Source organism: Psammomys obesus, unplaced genomic scaffold (genome assembly GCF_907164565.1).
Source record: "Psammomys obesus unplaced genomic scaffold, mPsaObe1.curated_primary_1811, whole genome shotgun sequence".
Classification (NCBI taxonomy): Eukaryota; Metazoa; Chordata; class Mammalia; order Rodentia; family Muridae; genus Psammomys; species Psammomys obesus.
The window spans coordinates 2,204,977-2,218,661 of NW_026592732.1; the positions used below are offsets into that span (position 1 = coordinate 2,204,977).

At 53.8% G+C, this 13,685-nt stretch overlaps 1 protein-coding gene across 1 annotated transcript in view; it reads left to right on the forward strand.

The window, feature by feature from the left end:
* The first annotated feature begins 2,601 nt into the window (after positions 1-2,601).
* Positions 2,602-13,685, forward strand: part of Hif3a (hypoxia inducible factor 3 subunit alpha) — a 22,741-nt gene continuing 11,657 nt past the window's right edge. The window contains exons 1-6 of the mRNA XM_055615455.1: positions 2,602-2,627; positions 7,963-8,153; positions 9,543-9,688; positions 12,070-12,154; positions 12,898-13,010; positions 13,378-13,586. Of these exons, the coding sequence (XP_055471430.1) occupies positions 2,602-2,627; positions 7,963-8,153; positions 9,543-9,688; positions 12,070-12,154; positions 12,898-13,010; positions 13,378-13,586 (770 nt within the window). The remainder of the gene's footprint in view (positions 2,628-7,962; positions 8,154-9,542; positions 9,689-12,069; positions 12,155-12,897; positions 13,011-13,377; positions 13,587-13,685) is intronic.

A 13,685-nucleotide genomic window follows, 5' to 3' on the forward strand; every position in this document is an offset into this window, starting at 1 on the left:
ATCCATCTCTCACCCAGCTGTGGGCCCTGCATGCTATTTGGCCCACATGTGCACTGGTGCAGCAGTGCCCTGAAGGTTCCAGGTGTAACCAACTGCTTTCTGATTGGGTCTGATAAGGGTCAGAGGATTCATGCCTGCTGGTGTAAACCTGGCCAAAATTCTATGGCTACGGGGGTCATGGGCCCTCTGGGGAATATACTAATGTTTTCCTAGATAAACGTGTAGTCAGGCTGCCTTCTACACACTTCTGTTTATACACACAGACTAATGCAGCTCTCGGCCTTGGCCAGATAAGTCTCTTCTAGAAGCAGGCAATGGTGAAAGCAGAAACTCCAACATGGCCAAATGGCTGAGAACAGGGACTGCTTAGCAGTCAGACCTAAACAAGACATGTCTATCACTTCTCATCCAGGACCAAGAGAACATCAAAGAAAGGGCAGTGATGGAAATGCTGCAAGAATCCAGAAGACAGGGAAGGGGGCCCCAAAATGCTGTCTCCGGATACGGCACAGCCATTGCAGTCATGAACACGCAGCACCCACGGCTGCCTGCACAAGAACTGCCTCTACAACCCCCTACACAAAAAGGCATTGAAGCAGGAAGGGGAATAGTTGGAAAAGGAATAGGCGCGGCAGCAAGAGCAGGAAGGGATAAGAAAAGTTAAAATGAGGCTGGGTGGTGGTGGTACAACCCTAATCCCAGCAAATGGGAGGCAGAGCAGTTGGATCTTTGTGAGTTCGAGGCCTGCCTGGTCTACAGAGCAGGTTCCAGGACAGCCAGGGCTACACAGAGAAACCCTGTCTCGAAAAAAGAAAGAAGAAAGAAAGAAAGAAGTTAAAAGGGAGTGAATTTGACTCCAATGCATTGTATACAAGTACGAAATTATTTAAAAATTAAATTACTATAATAAAGTATAACAGATCTCTCACTGTCAGAACAATTACATCATCTCGTACCCCATATACACATCACATACACATATAGGCTAGCTGCTCTGTGCGCCAAACTGCTAAAAAGAACAGTGGAGGCCAGACTTGGAGGTGGAGCCCTGCCTGGAATACACCGGTAAGGGGCTCAGTGACAGCCACCACCCCAGTGAGGGGCCGGGGGCGTGGCTCTGCTTGAGTTGGGCCTTAAATTCAATCCTTCGCGCTGTAAGTGCAACCAAACAATAGGAAAAGACACTCCCTGTCCTCACAGTTGCAGCAAAGCCCCCAGAGTTGGTCCTCGCTGGACTAGGTGGGGTCACATGTCTTCCAATAACCACTGAGCCAAGGAAATCCTACAGTGATTGGCTCCAGCTGGGATCTGGCCTTCTTCCGCGAACTTGCTGAGAGCAGGGATATAGTCAGCCTTATTCAAATAAAACGGACTGAAACAAAATTGCGTAGGAGCTGGGTATGGTGGAGCACACCTGTAATCCACTTGGAAGGTGAACGCAGGAGAATAGAAGTTCAAGGCCAGCCTGGGTTACATGAGACTCTGCCTCAAAAAAAAATGGAGAAGAGGAGGAAGGAGACGAGGGGGGAGTAAGAGGAGGCAGCTGAGTAGGTTCCTGGGTTGAGGTGGGGAGTCATGTGGATTTCTAGAGGAAAGTCGTTTTTTCCCACGTGTGGGGGAGGGGGTCACAGGACAACTTTGTGGAGCTGGTTCTCTCTTTCCATGATCCTGGGAATGGAAAGTGGGTCCTGGGAATGACACGCTGGTCCTCAGGCTTGGCGTTAAGCGCCTTTAACCCCTGAACCAGCCCTCTAGCCTGGAGGAAGAGCACTCTAAAGGGAGCGTGCAGCGTGTGCACCGGTGCACGCGGAAGGAACGCTGCTCTGGCACCCGTGTCCATTAGCGTCCCAGCCCACACAGACACTTCCTTCCTTCCCCAGCTGTACTGCCCATCACCTGTGCGTGGTCACGTCTCTCGTCCTTTCTCTGTTCCCTTTACAAGTGGGTGTGATGGAGCTAAAGCATATTTACTTGACAGAAGCTTAATAATTCAACCGCAGGAACCTGCACAGGGACTTAAGAGAGGCCACGGGGTCAGGGTGAGGTGGAGACCGCTGGATGAGGAAGGACGGGGGAGGCGGGGTCCAGAGTGGGGCCACACAGTGGAGGGACGTGAGGTATGGCAAAGAAAGGGGTTGTGGAACAAGGGAGGAGTTGGGTAGAGAGAAGTGGGGACTTGGTACGTTAAGAAAAAAAGAAGATGGAGGGAGGGTTGGTAAGGATGGGAGTGGAGGGGTCCGACTGTGGGTGGGAGTAGAGGGAGAGACCGAGGTGGGTGCTGGGCAGCAGAGGACAGAGCGGATCGGAGTTCAGAGGCTGGAGGGAAATCACGCCCGGCGCGCTCCGGACGGCCGAGGAAGTCCGCGGCAGGGGCGTGGCTGGGGGTGTGTCACACTGGATTTCCCCGCCCCTTGGAGTTCCAAGTCTTCCCCCTTAGTCCCGCCTCCTCCTCGGGAGTAACAAGCCCACCTCCCAATCAGAGCCTTGGGCTGGGCAAGAAGCGGCCAATGGAGTGTCAGGGGCGGAGCTGGGGAGTGGGCTCCCACGGCCAGGGGAGGGGGCGCGGGGCGTCGAGGGCTCTGGAACTGCGAAGGGCGAGCCATGGCGTTGGGGCTGCAGCGCGTGAGGTACAGGGTTGGGATAGGATGATGGGGACGGGGGGCTCTCCCTCACGGGGGCTTGGGGGGACCCCTCATCTGTGGGGTGTGGCTCAAGTTGAGGACGCCCTGGGGCGCGCGATCGGGGGGCGCATCCCCGACGCACCCTCCACCCTAGAGGGTTGCAGGGGATCAGGGATTTACCCCAGAGCTCTAGCTGTCCCGCCCCCCTCCTCTGGAACGGCTTTGGGGTTGTGAGCTAGGATTTCCTCGATACAGGGGGTTCGATCCCCGGTCTGCCTGGGAGTGAAACTCCAAGTTCCTATGGATTGGAGGTGTGCTGAGCAGTGGCTGCTTCCCAGAGAGGCTTTCCTCCAAGCCCCTGAACTGAGTCTTTCTTGGCCGGCTAACTCTTGTGATAGGGAAAAAAAAAAAAAAAGAAAAAGAAAAAGAGAGAAGAAAAGACAAGAAAAAGAAACGAAGAGGTTTCCCAGACATAGGGAGTTCCTGGATGACTCCGCTTCTGAGTTCCAGACTAGAGCTTACTTTTCTGCCCTTTCTAATAATCCCCCAAGCTTCAAGTTGCCCTAGAAATGACCAGAGAGAATGTCTCTTTAGAGGCTATGTGGGACCCAACCAAGGTCTTTCCATTCCTAGTTGGGGAGGGGGATTCGCGCCTGTAAACCCGGCGCTTGGAAAGCTATGGGAGAATGATGCTTTCAAAGCCATCCTGGCCTACACGGCAAGTTCCAGACCAGTTTTGGTCTACATAGAGATCTTGTCTCAAAAAAACAGCAGTTTAAAAAGCAGGGTCACCCCTTCTCAATGCCAACGGAACAAGCCTGACCCACTTCCCAAAGCCAGGTTCTGAGTCTCATTCATCTGCCGCCACCCAGTCTGTAATTGTGGGAGGAGGCCCCACCCAAACCCTGTCTGAGGGACTATCTTCGGAGAGCAGCGCCCCCCTGTGGCCGAACACAGCTGGGGTCCTCCCGGAAAGAGGTGGGTTCTGTTCAAAGGACCGTAGGCAGCGGACCCCATTTGGTCAGGTTGCCGCTGGAGACCCCTAGGCCCCTCCTCCCCAGCTTCCTAGGTCTGACTGGTTTTCTCTACACCCTGTTTTTGCCCCCACCTCAACCCGTTCAGGCTCCCCTTCTCCCGTTCTATTCCAATCTCTGGCCCTGAGCCCACCGGGAAACTCCTTACCCCCCCAACCCCCGCATTGTAGGCCAGCCCTGGCGCCGCCCATGACAGCGCCCCCTATGGTTGTGTGAGAGGCCCCTCCTAACTGAACTAAGGTGCTCCCCGCTTGGCACTCAAGGTCAGCCCTTTCCTGTGGTGTCATCCCACGCCGCCGCACACCGACTCATAACTCGCACTCGCCTCCCGGCCGAGCTCCGGGCCCCCCTGCTCCCCCAGCATGGCACTTGGCATCAGAGGGGGCTTGAGTGATGGTGAGCGGGTCCCTCCGGCACCCACGCCCCGTGTACCCCCTTCTTCTGGCCTTCGGCTCCCAGCCGTCTCAAATGAGCACACCTGAAAGCAGGGCTCCCCCAAAAACCAGGACTGATGGCCGACACCCCACCAATTGACCGTATGAGAAGTTGGATCAAGGTCAGAGAGACTCCCCACTGACCCCTACCCCAAGTCCTTTCTCCAACCCAAACCATGCCCCTGGCCTCTCAGGTCACCTCCAGCCGATACCAAAGGGGTCTCCGCCCAGGATAAAGCTAAGCCTCCACTACACCTCAAATCCTCTACAGGTTTTGCAAACCCACCGATACCCAGCTTCGAGTCAGAGAGAAGCCCAAAATGTGAGAAAGGGGCTCTCTTAATTTCCTTTCAGGGTAGGGAAGAGATGGGGTCTTTTCTCTCTTAGCTAAGAGGCCACTGGGCCCCGAGTCCCTCTTCCCAGGCCTCACCCTGGGCCTCCAGGCCCCACCCTCTGTTCTCAGCTAGAACACGGAGTAAAGGTGGCAAAGTTCCAGGCGCACGTCCCAGGCTGGGCACACTGCCAAGGGGTTGGACCAGAGTTGGGCCAGCTAGGGAGATCTGCAGCAGTGCCAGGAGGAGAGGAGAGGAGAGGACTTAGGCCACCGGCAGCAAGGAACAGGCAGGGTTCCCTTAGGTGGTGGGCACCCTCCTGAAGAATAGCATTTTAGAGCACAGGCCCTAAAGTCAGGGTTCAAATCCCCAAGCTCCCACTTCCCGGCCGTGTGATCGTAGCCCAGGGATCCAGGGATTTCCCTCCCAGCGCCAGCTTCAAGGCTTGGCTAGTGGGAGTCACACACACACACACACACACACACACACACACACACACACAATGAGGTGCTGGGCTCTCCTAGATACCACTATGTGGCCTCTGGCGATTTCTCTCACCTCTCTTCGCCTTCCTGAGCAGGAAGGTTAATAGTAGGTAGGTGAGGCGGGTAAGAGGCTTAACTGAGAGGCGGCTGCACAGGCCAGGTTGGAATGGCCATGAGAGCCACACAGGCCAGCGGCGTCATTGCTCTGAGCCGCCGCCTCTATCTGAGACAGGCTAACCTCGAACTCACTTCATTCGGGGACGACCGTGAACTCCTGCCCCCACGTCCTCAGTGCTCAAATCCCAAGCAGGCCCCACCACACCGCTTATGTGGTGCTGCTAGGCAAATGCTCCAACACCTGAGCTACACACCTCAGGCCTCACTTCTACCTGTTAAAAAAAAAAAACTGCATTTGTTTGTTGTTTATTATCTATTATTTCTGAACCTGTGTGTATAGGGGAGGGGTTGTGCGGGCTTGCTGTGTGAAGGTCGGAGGACGCTTTTCGGGAGTCAGTTTTCTCCTCCTCCTCCGTGCGGGTTCCAGGTGTGGCCCTGTTTCTACCGTCTCATTGCTGTAAGGCAGGAACTGGGTCTCTACATTTCTGAGTGTGCAACACACCGTCACTGTTAATTTCATCCCTTCGAGGTGTTTGGGTAAAAGCTGGGCATATAATCACGCACACACACATACTCACATGCATGACTAACGAACGGCACACACGTGATTGCACATTCAGAGGCCCACAGGTTACTCCAGGGTTCGAGAGATTCATAAACTAGGGCCTTTCCTTGCTCACAATAACCAGTGGCCAAGCCTTGCTTCCTGAGCCTCTGACATATATTAACTTATTCAGTCTTCAGTCCACTGTAGGAATGCACCGTGGTGATGCAGGCCTGGGACCCTAGCACTCAGAGAAGAGGCTGAGGCAGAAGGATCTTGAGTTTGGGACCTATCCGAGCTACACAGTGAGACTGTCTCCTAGCCCACCTCGCCGGGCCCCCAAACCTACGCAAACAAAAACACCCTTTGAGGAGGTACAGGATATTACTATGCCCAGGGAGGTTTAGCAACCTTCCCAGAGTCACAGAGCTAATGAGCAACGGCTGTAATGCTCTCAGAAATGGAACCCTGACCCAGGACAGGCAGCCCCCACTGTTTCTCTGCGAGGCCAGAAAACCCGCGAGAGGCCCATACTTCCCGTCTGAACATCCGGAGAACAGACTGAGAGGGTTAGGAGGGTCCCTCCGCAGCCACCAGCTGGCTCCTATGGAGGAAGGAGCTCTGCCACCCTAGCCTTGGAGAGTAGTATTACAGAGCTCAGCTGCCTGGGAGGTGGGGCGCCGGCCCCACCCCCACCCCATCCCCTTCTCTCTCCCACTTCTCTATGTCCCAGGGCCCCCAGCTCAGTGAGGCCCGCCCACCCCCACCCTCTGGGCAGGAAGACAAACAGGGCTGGAACAGTACAGTACAGGACGGAATGTCCTCTGGGCAGGCAGGACCGAGGCCCCTGCCCCCACCAGCCAAGAGGGAGTTCACGGGGGCGCCCCCTTGGCTCCTCCAATACTAAGCCAGCCTGCCCCCTTCCGGGCCTCTCACCGCCTTGCACTAGCGGCTCCCCCACCCCACCCCCGCACGCGGACCAGAACATTTTGTAGCCGCTCCCACCCCCCAGAAGTGGCCTCTGCTCCCCCAATTGAAGACTTCGGAGAGAGCAGCCTCCTTCCTATCCTTCCTGGGGGAGGGGTTGGACAGCACATGGAGGTGGTTAGAGAAGGGCTTGAAAACTTAAGAACTGGGCTTCCCTAAGTACTGGTTGTGTGGTCTTTTGGGCAAAGGACTTCACCTTTCCGAGCCTCAGTTTACCCTTTGCAAAGTGGGTTAAAAATGCGCCCCCTCAGCCGTTGAGGCCAGGCATGGTGACAAGCCTATAGATTTGTAATACAAGCGCTCGGTGGAGGCAAGATCAGAAACCTAGGCTCATCCTTGGCTTGGGCTGTAGGAGACCCTGTCTCAAATAATAACTAGGTGCAGTGTCGCACGTCCTTAATCCCTGTTCTCAAGAGGCAGAGGTGATGGATCTCTTGAGTTCCGTCCCTGTGTTCTCAGGGCTACACAGAGAAATCCTGTCTCGAAAAACCAAATATAAATAAATAAATAAACAAACGTATATTTGGTCAAGTGTGGGGATACATATCTATAATCCCAGCACTCAGGGCATGCCGGCACCAGGACCCGCCTGATCCCTGTGTGGGGATAAATAAACTTTGGATAAACAACGTTGAGGGTTTTGTTTGTTTGGTGGCCTGTTTCTTGAGACATGGCCTCACTACATAGCTCTCTGACTGGCCTGGACCTGATTTGTGTAGACTAGGCTGGTCTGGGACTCAGAACTCTGCGTCACAAGACCTGGAGTTAAAGGCATGGGCCACTTAGGGGGGAAAATAACCTACTAGTGAAAATGAGTAATTGATAGATACTAATATTACTGATGAAAGCTATCTGTCTCTTCACACACACACACACACACTGGAAAAGTCAAGCATTTGAAGTGTATTAGCGGGGAGAGGTGGTGGGCAGAACACAGCGGATGGTTTGCTGTGTCACACTTGGTGGGGCCCTGCCCCTCTGAAGGCCCCTTTGGTGAGTCGTTAGACCTTGAGATAGCGCTGTCTGCGAGAGAATCAGCTTGGCTGAGGACGCGAAGCTGGGAGGGAAGGGGGCCTGGGAGGCTGCAGGCTCTCCGAGCTCCATCTCTCCTTTGGACTCTGGCCAGCTCTACCACCCACTCCCAGCGGGAGTCCTCCCTGTCCTCCAGGCCGAGACTCTAGCTCAGGATAAGAGCTGCGGCTAAGTCCTGGAGAAGACAGAGGGCCTTAGGCACACATTCTGGGGGGAGAAGCCTGGAGCGAGGCCCTGCAGAGAGGCCACATGGACTGGGACCCAGACAGGTAAAATTTGGGGGAAGGAGAGAAGCTGTCAGGCCCAGATATGTCGTCGAACCCCAAATGGAGGTGTCCCATGTGCAAAATCGTCGCGTGCAATTTCCTTTCCGCAGGTCGAGTACAGAGCTGCGGAAGGAGAAGTCGCGGGACGCGGCGCGCAGCCGGCGCAGCCAGGAGACCGAGGTGCTGTACCAGCTGGCGCACACGCTGCCGTTCGCGCGCGGCGTCAGCGCGCACCTGGACAAGGCCTCCATCATGCGCCTCACCATCAGCTACCTGCGCATGCACCGCCTCTGCGCCGCAGGTGAGCCCCGAGCGCCCCGCCCCCAGCCGCGGCCCGCCGCCGAGGCCCCGCCCCTGGGAAGCCTTCCCGCCTCCCTGGCCGCGTCATCGGCTCTCGGCGAGGCCCCGCCCCTTTGAGTGATGGACCAGTAGGAGCCTGAGGTTCAGGAAGACCCCTTGGGAGGCCCCACCCCTTAGAATCTAAGGGAGGCCCCTTGAGACCTTCGGCTTAGTGTTTTTGGGGGGGGGGGTTCTTTGTTTTTGGGTTGTTTGGGGGAAATTTTTTTTTTTTTGAGACAAGATCTCACTGTGAGCTCTGACAGGCCTGGAACCTGCTCTGTAGACCAAGCTGTCCTTGAACACACAGAGATCTGCTGGCCTCCACTCACCCACCTACTCACCCTGCCTTTGAGCGCTGGGGTTAAAGGAATGCTCCACCGTATCGGCAATTTATATGTTTGTTTTCTTTTATTTCTGGAGATTGAGCCCAAATCTAAGGGGTGCGGTACCCAAGCACTCCACCACAGAGCTATGCCCCTAGCCTCTCACTGGGGAATTCTAGGCAGCTCTATTGATGAGCCCTCTTTTTACTGTTTTATTTTGACAGAGGGTCTTACTAAGTTGCTCACGCTGGCCTTGAACTAGCTTGGTAAGCCAGGCAAGATTTTGTTCTTCTGCCTCAGGTTCACCTGGCCACCATGCTTAGCTACTCCTTGCCCACCCGCGGAGGCTCTACAGCCTTTTTTTTTTTTTCAAATTCATTGAAAGTCTCTTTTCATCATCTTTCCATTCCTCTAGTTTTATTTCCTATTCTCTTAACAGTCACCCAAAGAAGCGCTTGCATTACCGCTACCCCTACCATACACACACACACACACACACACACACACACACCTTAGAATCCTGGAAATTTGAAAAGTTTTATTATGGAGGCTCTGCCCATCAGATTCCCTTGCCCCATGGAATTCTAGGGAAGTCTTTGCCCCTTTGGGATTCTGTTAGTTGTCCTCTGACCTCCACATGCACAGGAAACAAACAAAATGTAATGGAACTCTGTCTTCTGGCTGGCCCTCCGTATCCTCCCCAAAGAATTCTAGAAAACTCACCCACCACTCTGGAATTCCAAGTGACCCTAGGCCACTTTGAATTTCAATTTCTCAGAGTTCAGTCTTAGACTCTCGGGGGATTTTGTCCCCTCTGGGAGTCCGTGTTCCTGTTTCCAAAGCTTAATGGCCTTGCTTGCCCTCTTCCTTGGGACTTCAAGCCCCTGGGATTTTCTCCCACTCACATGGGCATTTCTATGAGTTCATCTGGTTGAGAAAAGACGGAAGGAAGCGAGCTAGGGTAGTGCCATGACTGACCACAGCTGCCATATCGCCTTCCCCCGCCACCCCTCCGGCTTGGGCACTAGGGGAGTGGAACCAGGTGGGAACTGAGGGAGAGCCACTGGACGCCTGCTACCTGAAGGCCCTCGAGGGTTTCGTCATGGTGCTCACCGCCGAGGGAGACATGGCTTACCTGTCGGAAAATGTCAGCAAGCACCTGGGCCTCAGTCAGGTGAGCTGCCTGCTCTCTGCCTGCCTCACCCCCACTGGTGATGCTGGGGAGTTGTGGGGGGGGGAACCATGGTTTCCCACACTTAGCTCTTCCTTTAAGGGCAGAGGGAAGAGAGGAATGTCACTAGACAAAATGGTCAAAGCTGTGATGGAACAGCCTAGCTGTGGGAAATGTGGAACTGAGACCTGACCCAGCCTGGGCAGAGATGGACTTAGAGGTTCTTAGGAGAAAGAACATCTCAGCTGAAACCTGGATGACTTTGCCAGTCGCTGGGATGTGAGGGGAGGAGCAGCGAGGATCAGGAATGTGGATGGAGAAGTGCTGGCACATGCCAAGGTGCGGAGTCAAGATGAGAAGAGAACGCTTTGGAGAAATGAATAAGCTGGTTATGGACAGAGGACAATGGGAGAAGTTGGGGGTCGAGGAGAGATCAGACAGGCAATGGGTGGTAGATAATGTGTGTCCAGATGAGGTTTGTCTCCAAGACACTGGGGAACCACAGAAGGTGTCAAAACAAGAGAGAGGTTGTGCTGAAAAGGCAGAATCGTATTTATAGTTTATAGTTTATAATTTATAGAAAGGGAATCGACCCAGAGTAGCAGTTAGGAGATCAGCAGGGAGTGGACACCAGACTCAGGCAGGAGAAGAGCTGGGCAAGACTTTTGGAGACTAGAACTAGCTTTAATTCGTCCTTAAAGTAAGCCTTGTGTGAGAAAGTTTGTGTTCTTTTTTCTCTTTCATGTAAATGGCTGTGCAGTGGACCTCTGTTCCTCCTCCCTGATACAAAGCCCCTCTCCTGATACCAATTTCTCTGTGAGTGTGAGCTCTAGAGTCAGACAAGTGACTTCCCCCAAGGCCCAGCCTAGAAGGAGGTAGAGCCAGCCATCAAACCTAGTTACAACAAGTGGAATTGGAAGAATATGTCATCCAGACACCACTGGGTTGGATTTCACCTGTGTCCCCTCCCCCCACTACCGAGCTTGCTTCCTAAACTGAAACGAGAAACAGACTCTTGCACCTGCCCAGCAGATGTGACCTAGGGCCTTTGCATTCGTGACTCCTGTTTTTATTTTCTTTATTATTATTTTTTTTTATGGCTAGTAAAAGATTTATTTTTCTAATTTGGGGGGGAGGCCTGAGTGTGTGTTCGTGCACGTGCGCGTGTGCAAGCGTGTGCGTGCGCATGTATGTCCATGCACCATGTGTGTTGTGGGCGGATCTTGAATACACGAGTGTGCATCGCAGGCACCGCAGGTGCCTTCGGAGGCTGGAAGAGGGCATTGGCTCCCCTGGAACTGGAGTTAGCAGCAGCCCTCAGCAGTTGCCTGTTCCCAGGCCTTCCGTAAGGGCAGCCACCGCTTAACGAATGACCTGTGTACACCACTACCACCCCTTTTTTTTTTTTCTTTTTTTTAATTTTTGGAAACAGAGTCTTACTCTGTAGACCAGGCTGGCCTTAAAACTCACAGAGATCAACCTGTTTCCACCTCCTGAGTGTTGAAATTAAAGGCATGGGCCACCCCACTCTGCACGACTCCCATTTTTAAAGAATTCTCTTACTCTGGAGAACCACAGACTGGCTTCACTTACCTTGCCGAGCTTCCCTCCCTCACCTCTTGAAACAGCATCTCATATAGCCCAGGCTTGCCTCGAACCCACTAGGTAGCAAAGGACGACCTTGAACTTCTGGTCATCCAGCCTCCAAGTCCCCATTTCTGGCATTATAGGTGTTTGACACAATGTCTAGACGATGTATCTGGTATCAAATCCAGGGCCTAGTAAGCCAGTGCTCTACCGGCTGAGCCATATCTACAGCTCAACATGTTCTTTGCAAATGTTGCCTCCTCAAAAAACTGTTGTGGGCACTGTCTTTAAACCAGTATCTCATTATGTGACCATACTGAGATGCCCCCCATGAACATACATATACACAATCTCACCCAGTGAACTCTGTTCTGTGATTTGGGGTGGGGGGTGAAGGGTGAGGGAGGCTGGTTTTTCAAGAAAGGGTTTCTCTGTGTAGCCTTGGCTGTCCTGGACTCACTTTGTAGACCAGGCTGGCCTCAAACTCAGAAATCCACCTGCCTCTGTCTCCCCCAGTGCTAGGATTACAGGCCTGCGCCATTGCGTCTGGCTCCCAGTGAACTCTGAAAGGCATGGATCCATCTATAATATGTCCAGTCATTTAGAAAGGGTCCAAGTAAATATTAGGTGCTGACAAATGGTTGCTGAATGAATGAGTGAGGGAATGAGTAACTGAGGAGGCAGATGACATTACCCAGACTACCAATTTGGGGCAGAAGCGATAAGCAGGGGAAAGAGGAGCCCAGGGGTCCTGTGAAATGTGTTTTCTCTCCACTATCCACTCTACCCTTCCCCAGCTGGAGCTCATTGGACACAGTATCTTTGATTTCATCCATCCCTGCGACCAAGAGGAACTCCAGGATGCCTTGACCCCCAGACCAAGTGAGTGCCCAACTTCAGGGTAGGAAACTGACCCAGGCTTCCTCTCCCTGATCTGGAATATCTGCTGAGAGAAAAGTGGAGAAACGCTACAGCCTTGGACTACCTTCTCTGGGGCTCCCTTCCCAGGGGCTCCCTTCCCTGGTTCCAGGTCCCAAGTCTGAAGCTAGGAAAACAAGATTTTATTTTTGCCAAATGTCTTGGTGCATACCAGCATTCAAGAGGCAGAGGCAGGCAGATCTCTGTGAGTTTGAGGTCAGCCTGGTCTACATAGTGAGTTCCAGGACAGCCAGGACTACATAGTGAGACCCTGTCTCAAAAAAGATTTTATTTTTTGTTTGTTTTGGGGGTTTTGTTGTTTTGGTTTTTGAAACAGGGTTTCTCTGTATAGCCCTGGCTGTCCTGGACTTGCTTTGTAGAACAAGCTGGCCTCAAACTCACAGAGATCTGCCTGCCTCTGCTTCCCTGAGTGCTGGGACTATAGGCCCAGCTGGTTTTATTTTATTTTAAGTGGGGAAGGCAGAAGGGGTGGGAGATGATTGTGCGTGTGAGAGCAGGTGACTTCAGGCCCCGAGTGGGTTTTGGAGTTACAGATGGTTGGGAGCTAACTTGATATAGATTCTGGGATGCAAGCTCCGGCCCTCTGCAAAAGTAGTATCCTCTCTTTACCTTTAAGCCGCCTCTGAAGCTGGGAGACTTTAACATTTCCTTAATGACACGTCCCGTCCCTTCTCCGTGCGTTCCAGGCCTGTCCAAGAAGAAGCTGGAAGCCCCTACCGAGCGACACTTTTCCTTGCGCATGAAGAGCACACTTACCAGCAGGGGGCGCACGCTCAACCTCAAAGCTGCCACCTGGAAGGTGGGCGGGCCCTGGTCTCTGTCGGGTGGGTCTGACCCCTGAAAGTCTCACTCCACATTGGAGTTGGGAGTCTCCGAGGCTCAGAGATTTGGCGGAACTCCTTCAGACTGAGTCCCATAGGGCATTAGCGCACCTCCGAAACTGAGTATCCCGGGCCAGACAGTGAGGAAGGAAAGGTACTCAGCCTCCTGGACGCTCCCAAGTTTCCCGAGGGTTGGGATGAAGATCCCGGAGCTCCTCTCAACTTTAAAGAACGATCAAGAGTCTTTTCTCCCCGGTTCCCTAGGGGACCCAGACACAGGTGTCCCAGCCCCGTGGGTAGCCCGGGGCTAAGATTGGTACTCCCAACACCCCACTTCACCCCAAGGTGCTGCACTGCTCAGGACATATGAGGGCCTACAAGCCCCCTGCACAGACGTCCCCTGCCGGGAGCCCTCGCCCCGAGCCTCCCCTGCAATGCCTGGTGCTGATCTGTGAAGCCATCCCCCACCCCGCCAGTCTGGAGCCCCCCCTGGGCCGAGGGGCCTTTCTCAGTCGCCACAGCCTGGACATGAAGTTCACTTATTGCGATGAGAGGTGGGAAGTGGCTTTGTGTGGCGCCACGTCCACACACCGACGCTCTATCTCCGTGTGTGTGTGTGTGTGTGTGTGTGTGTGTGTGTGTGTGTGTGTGTG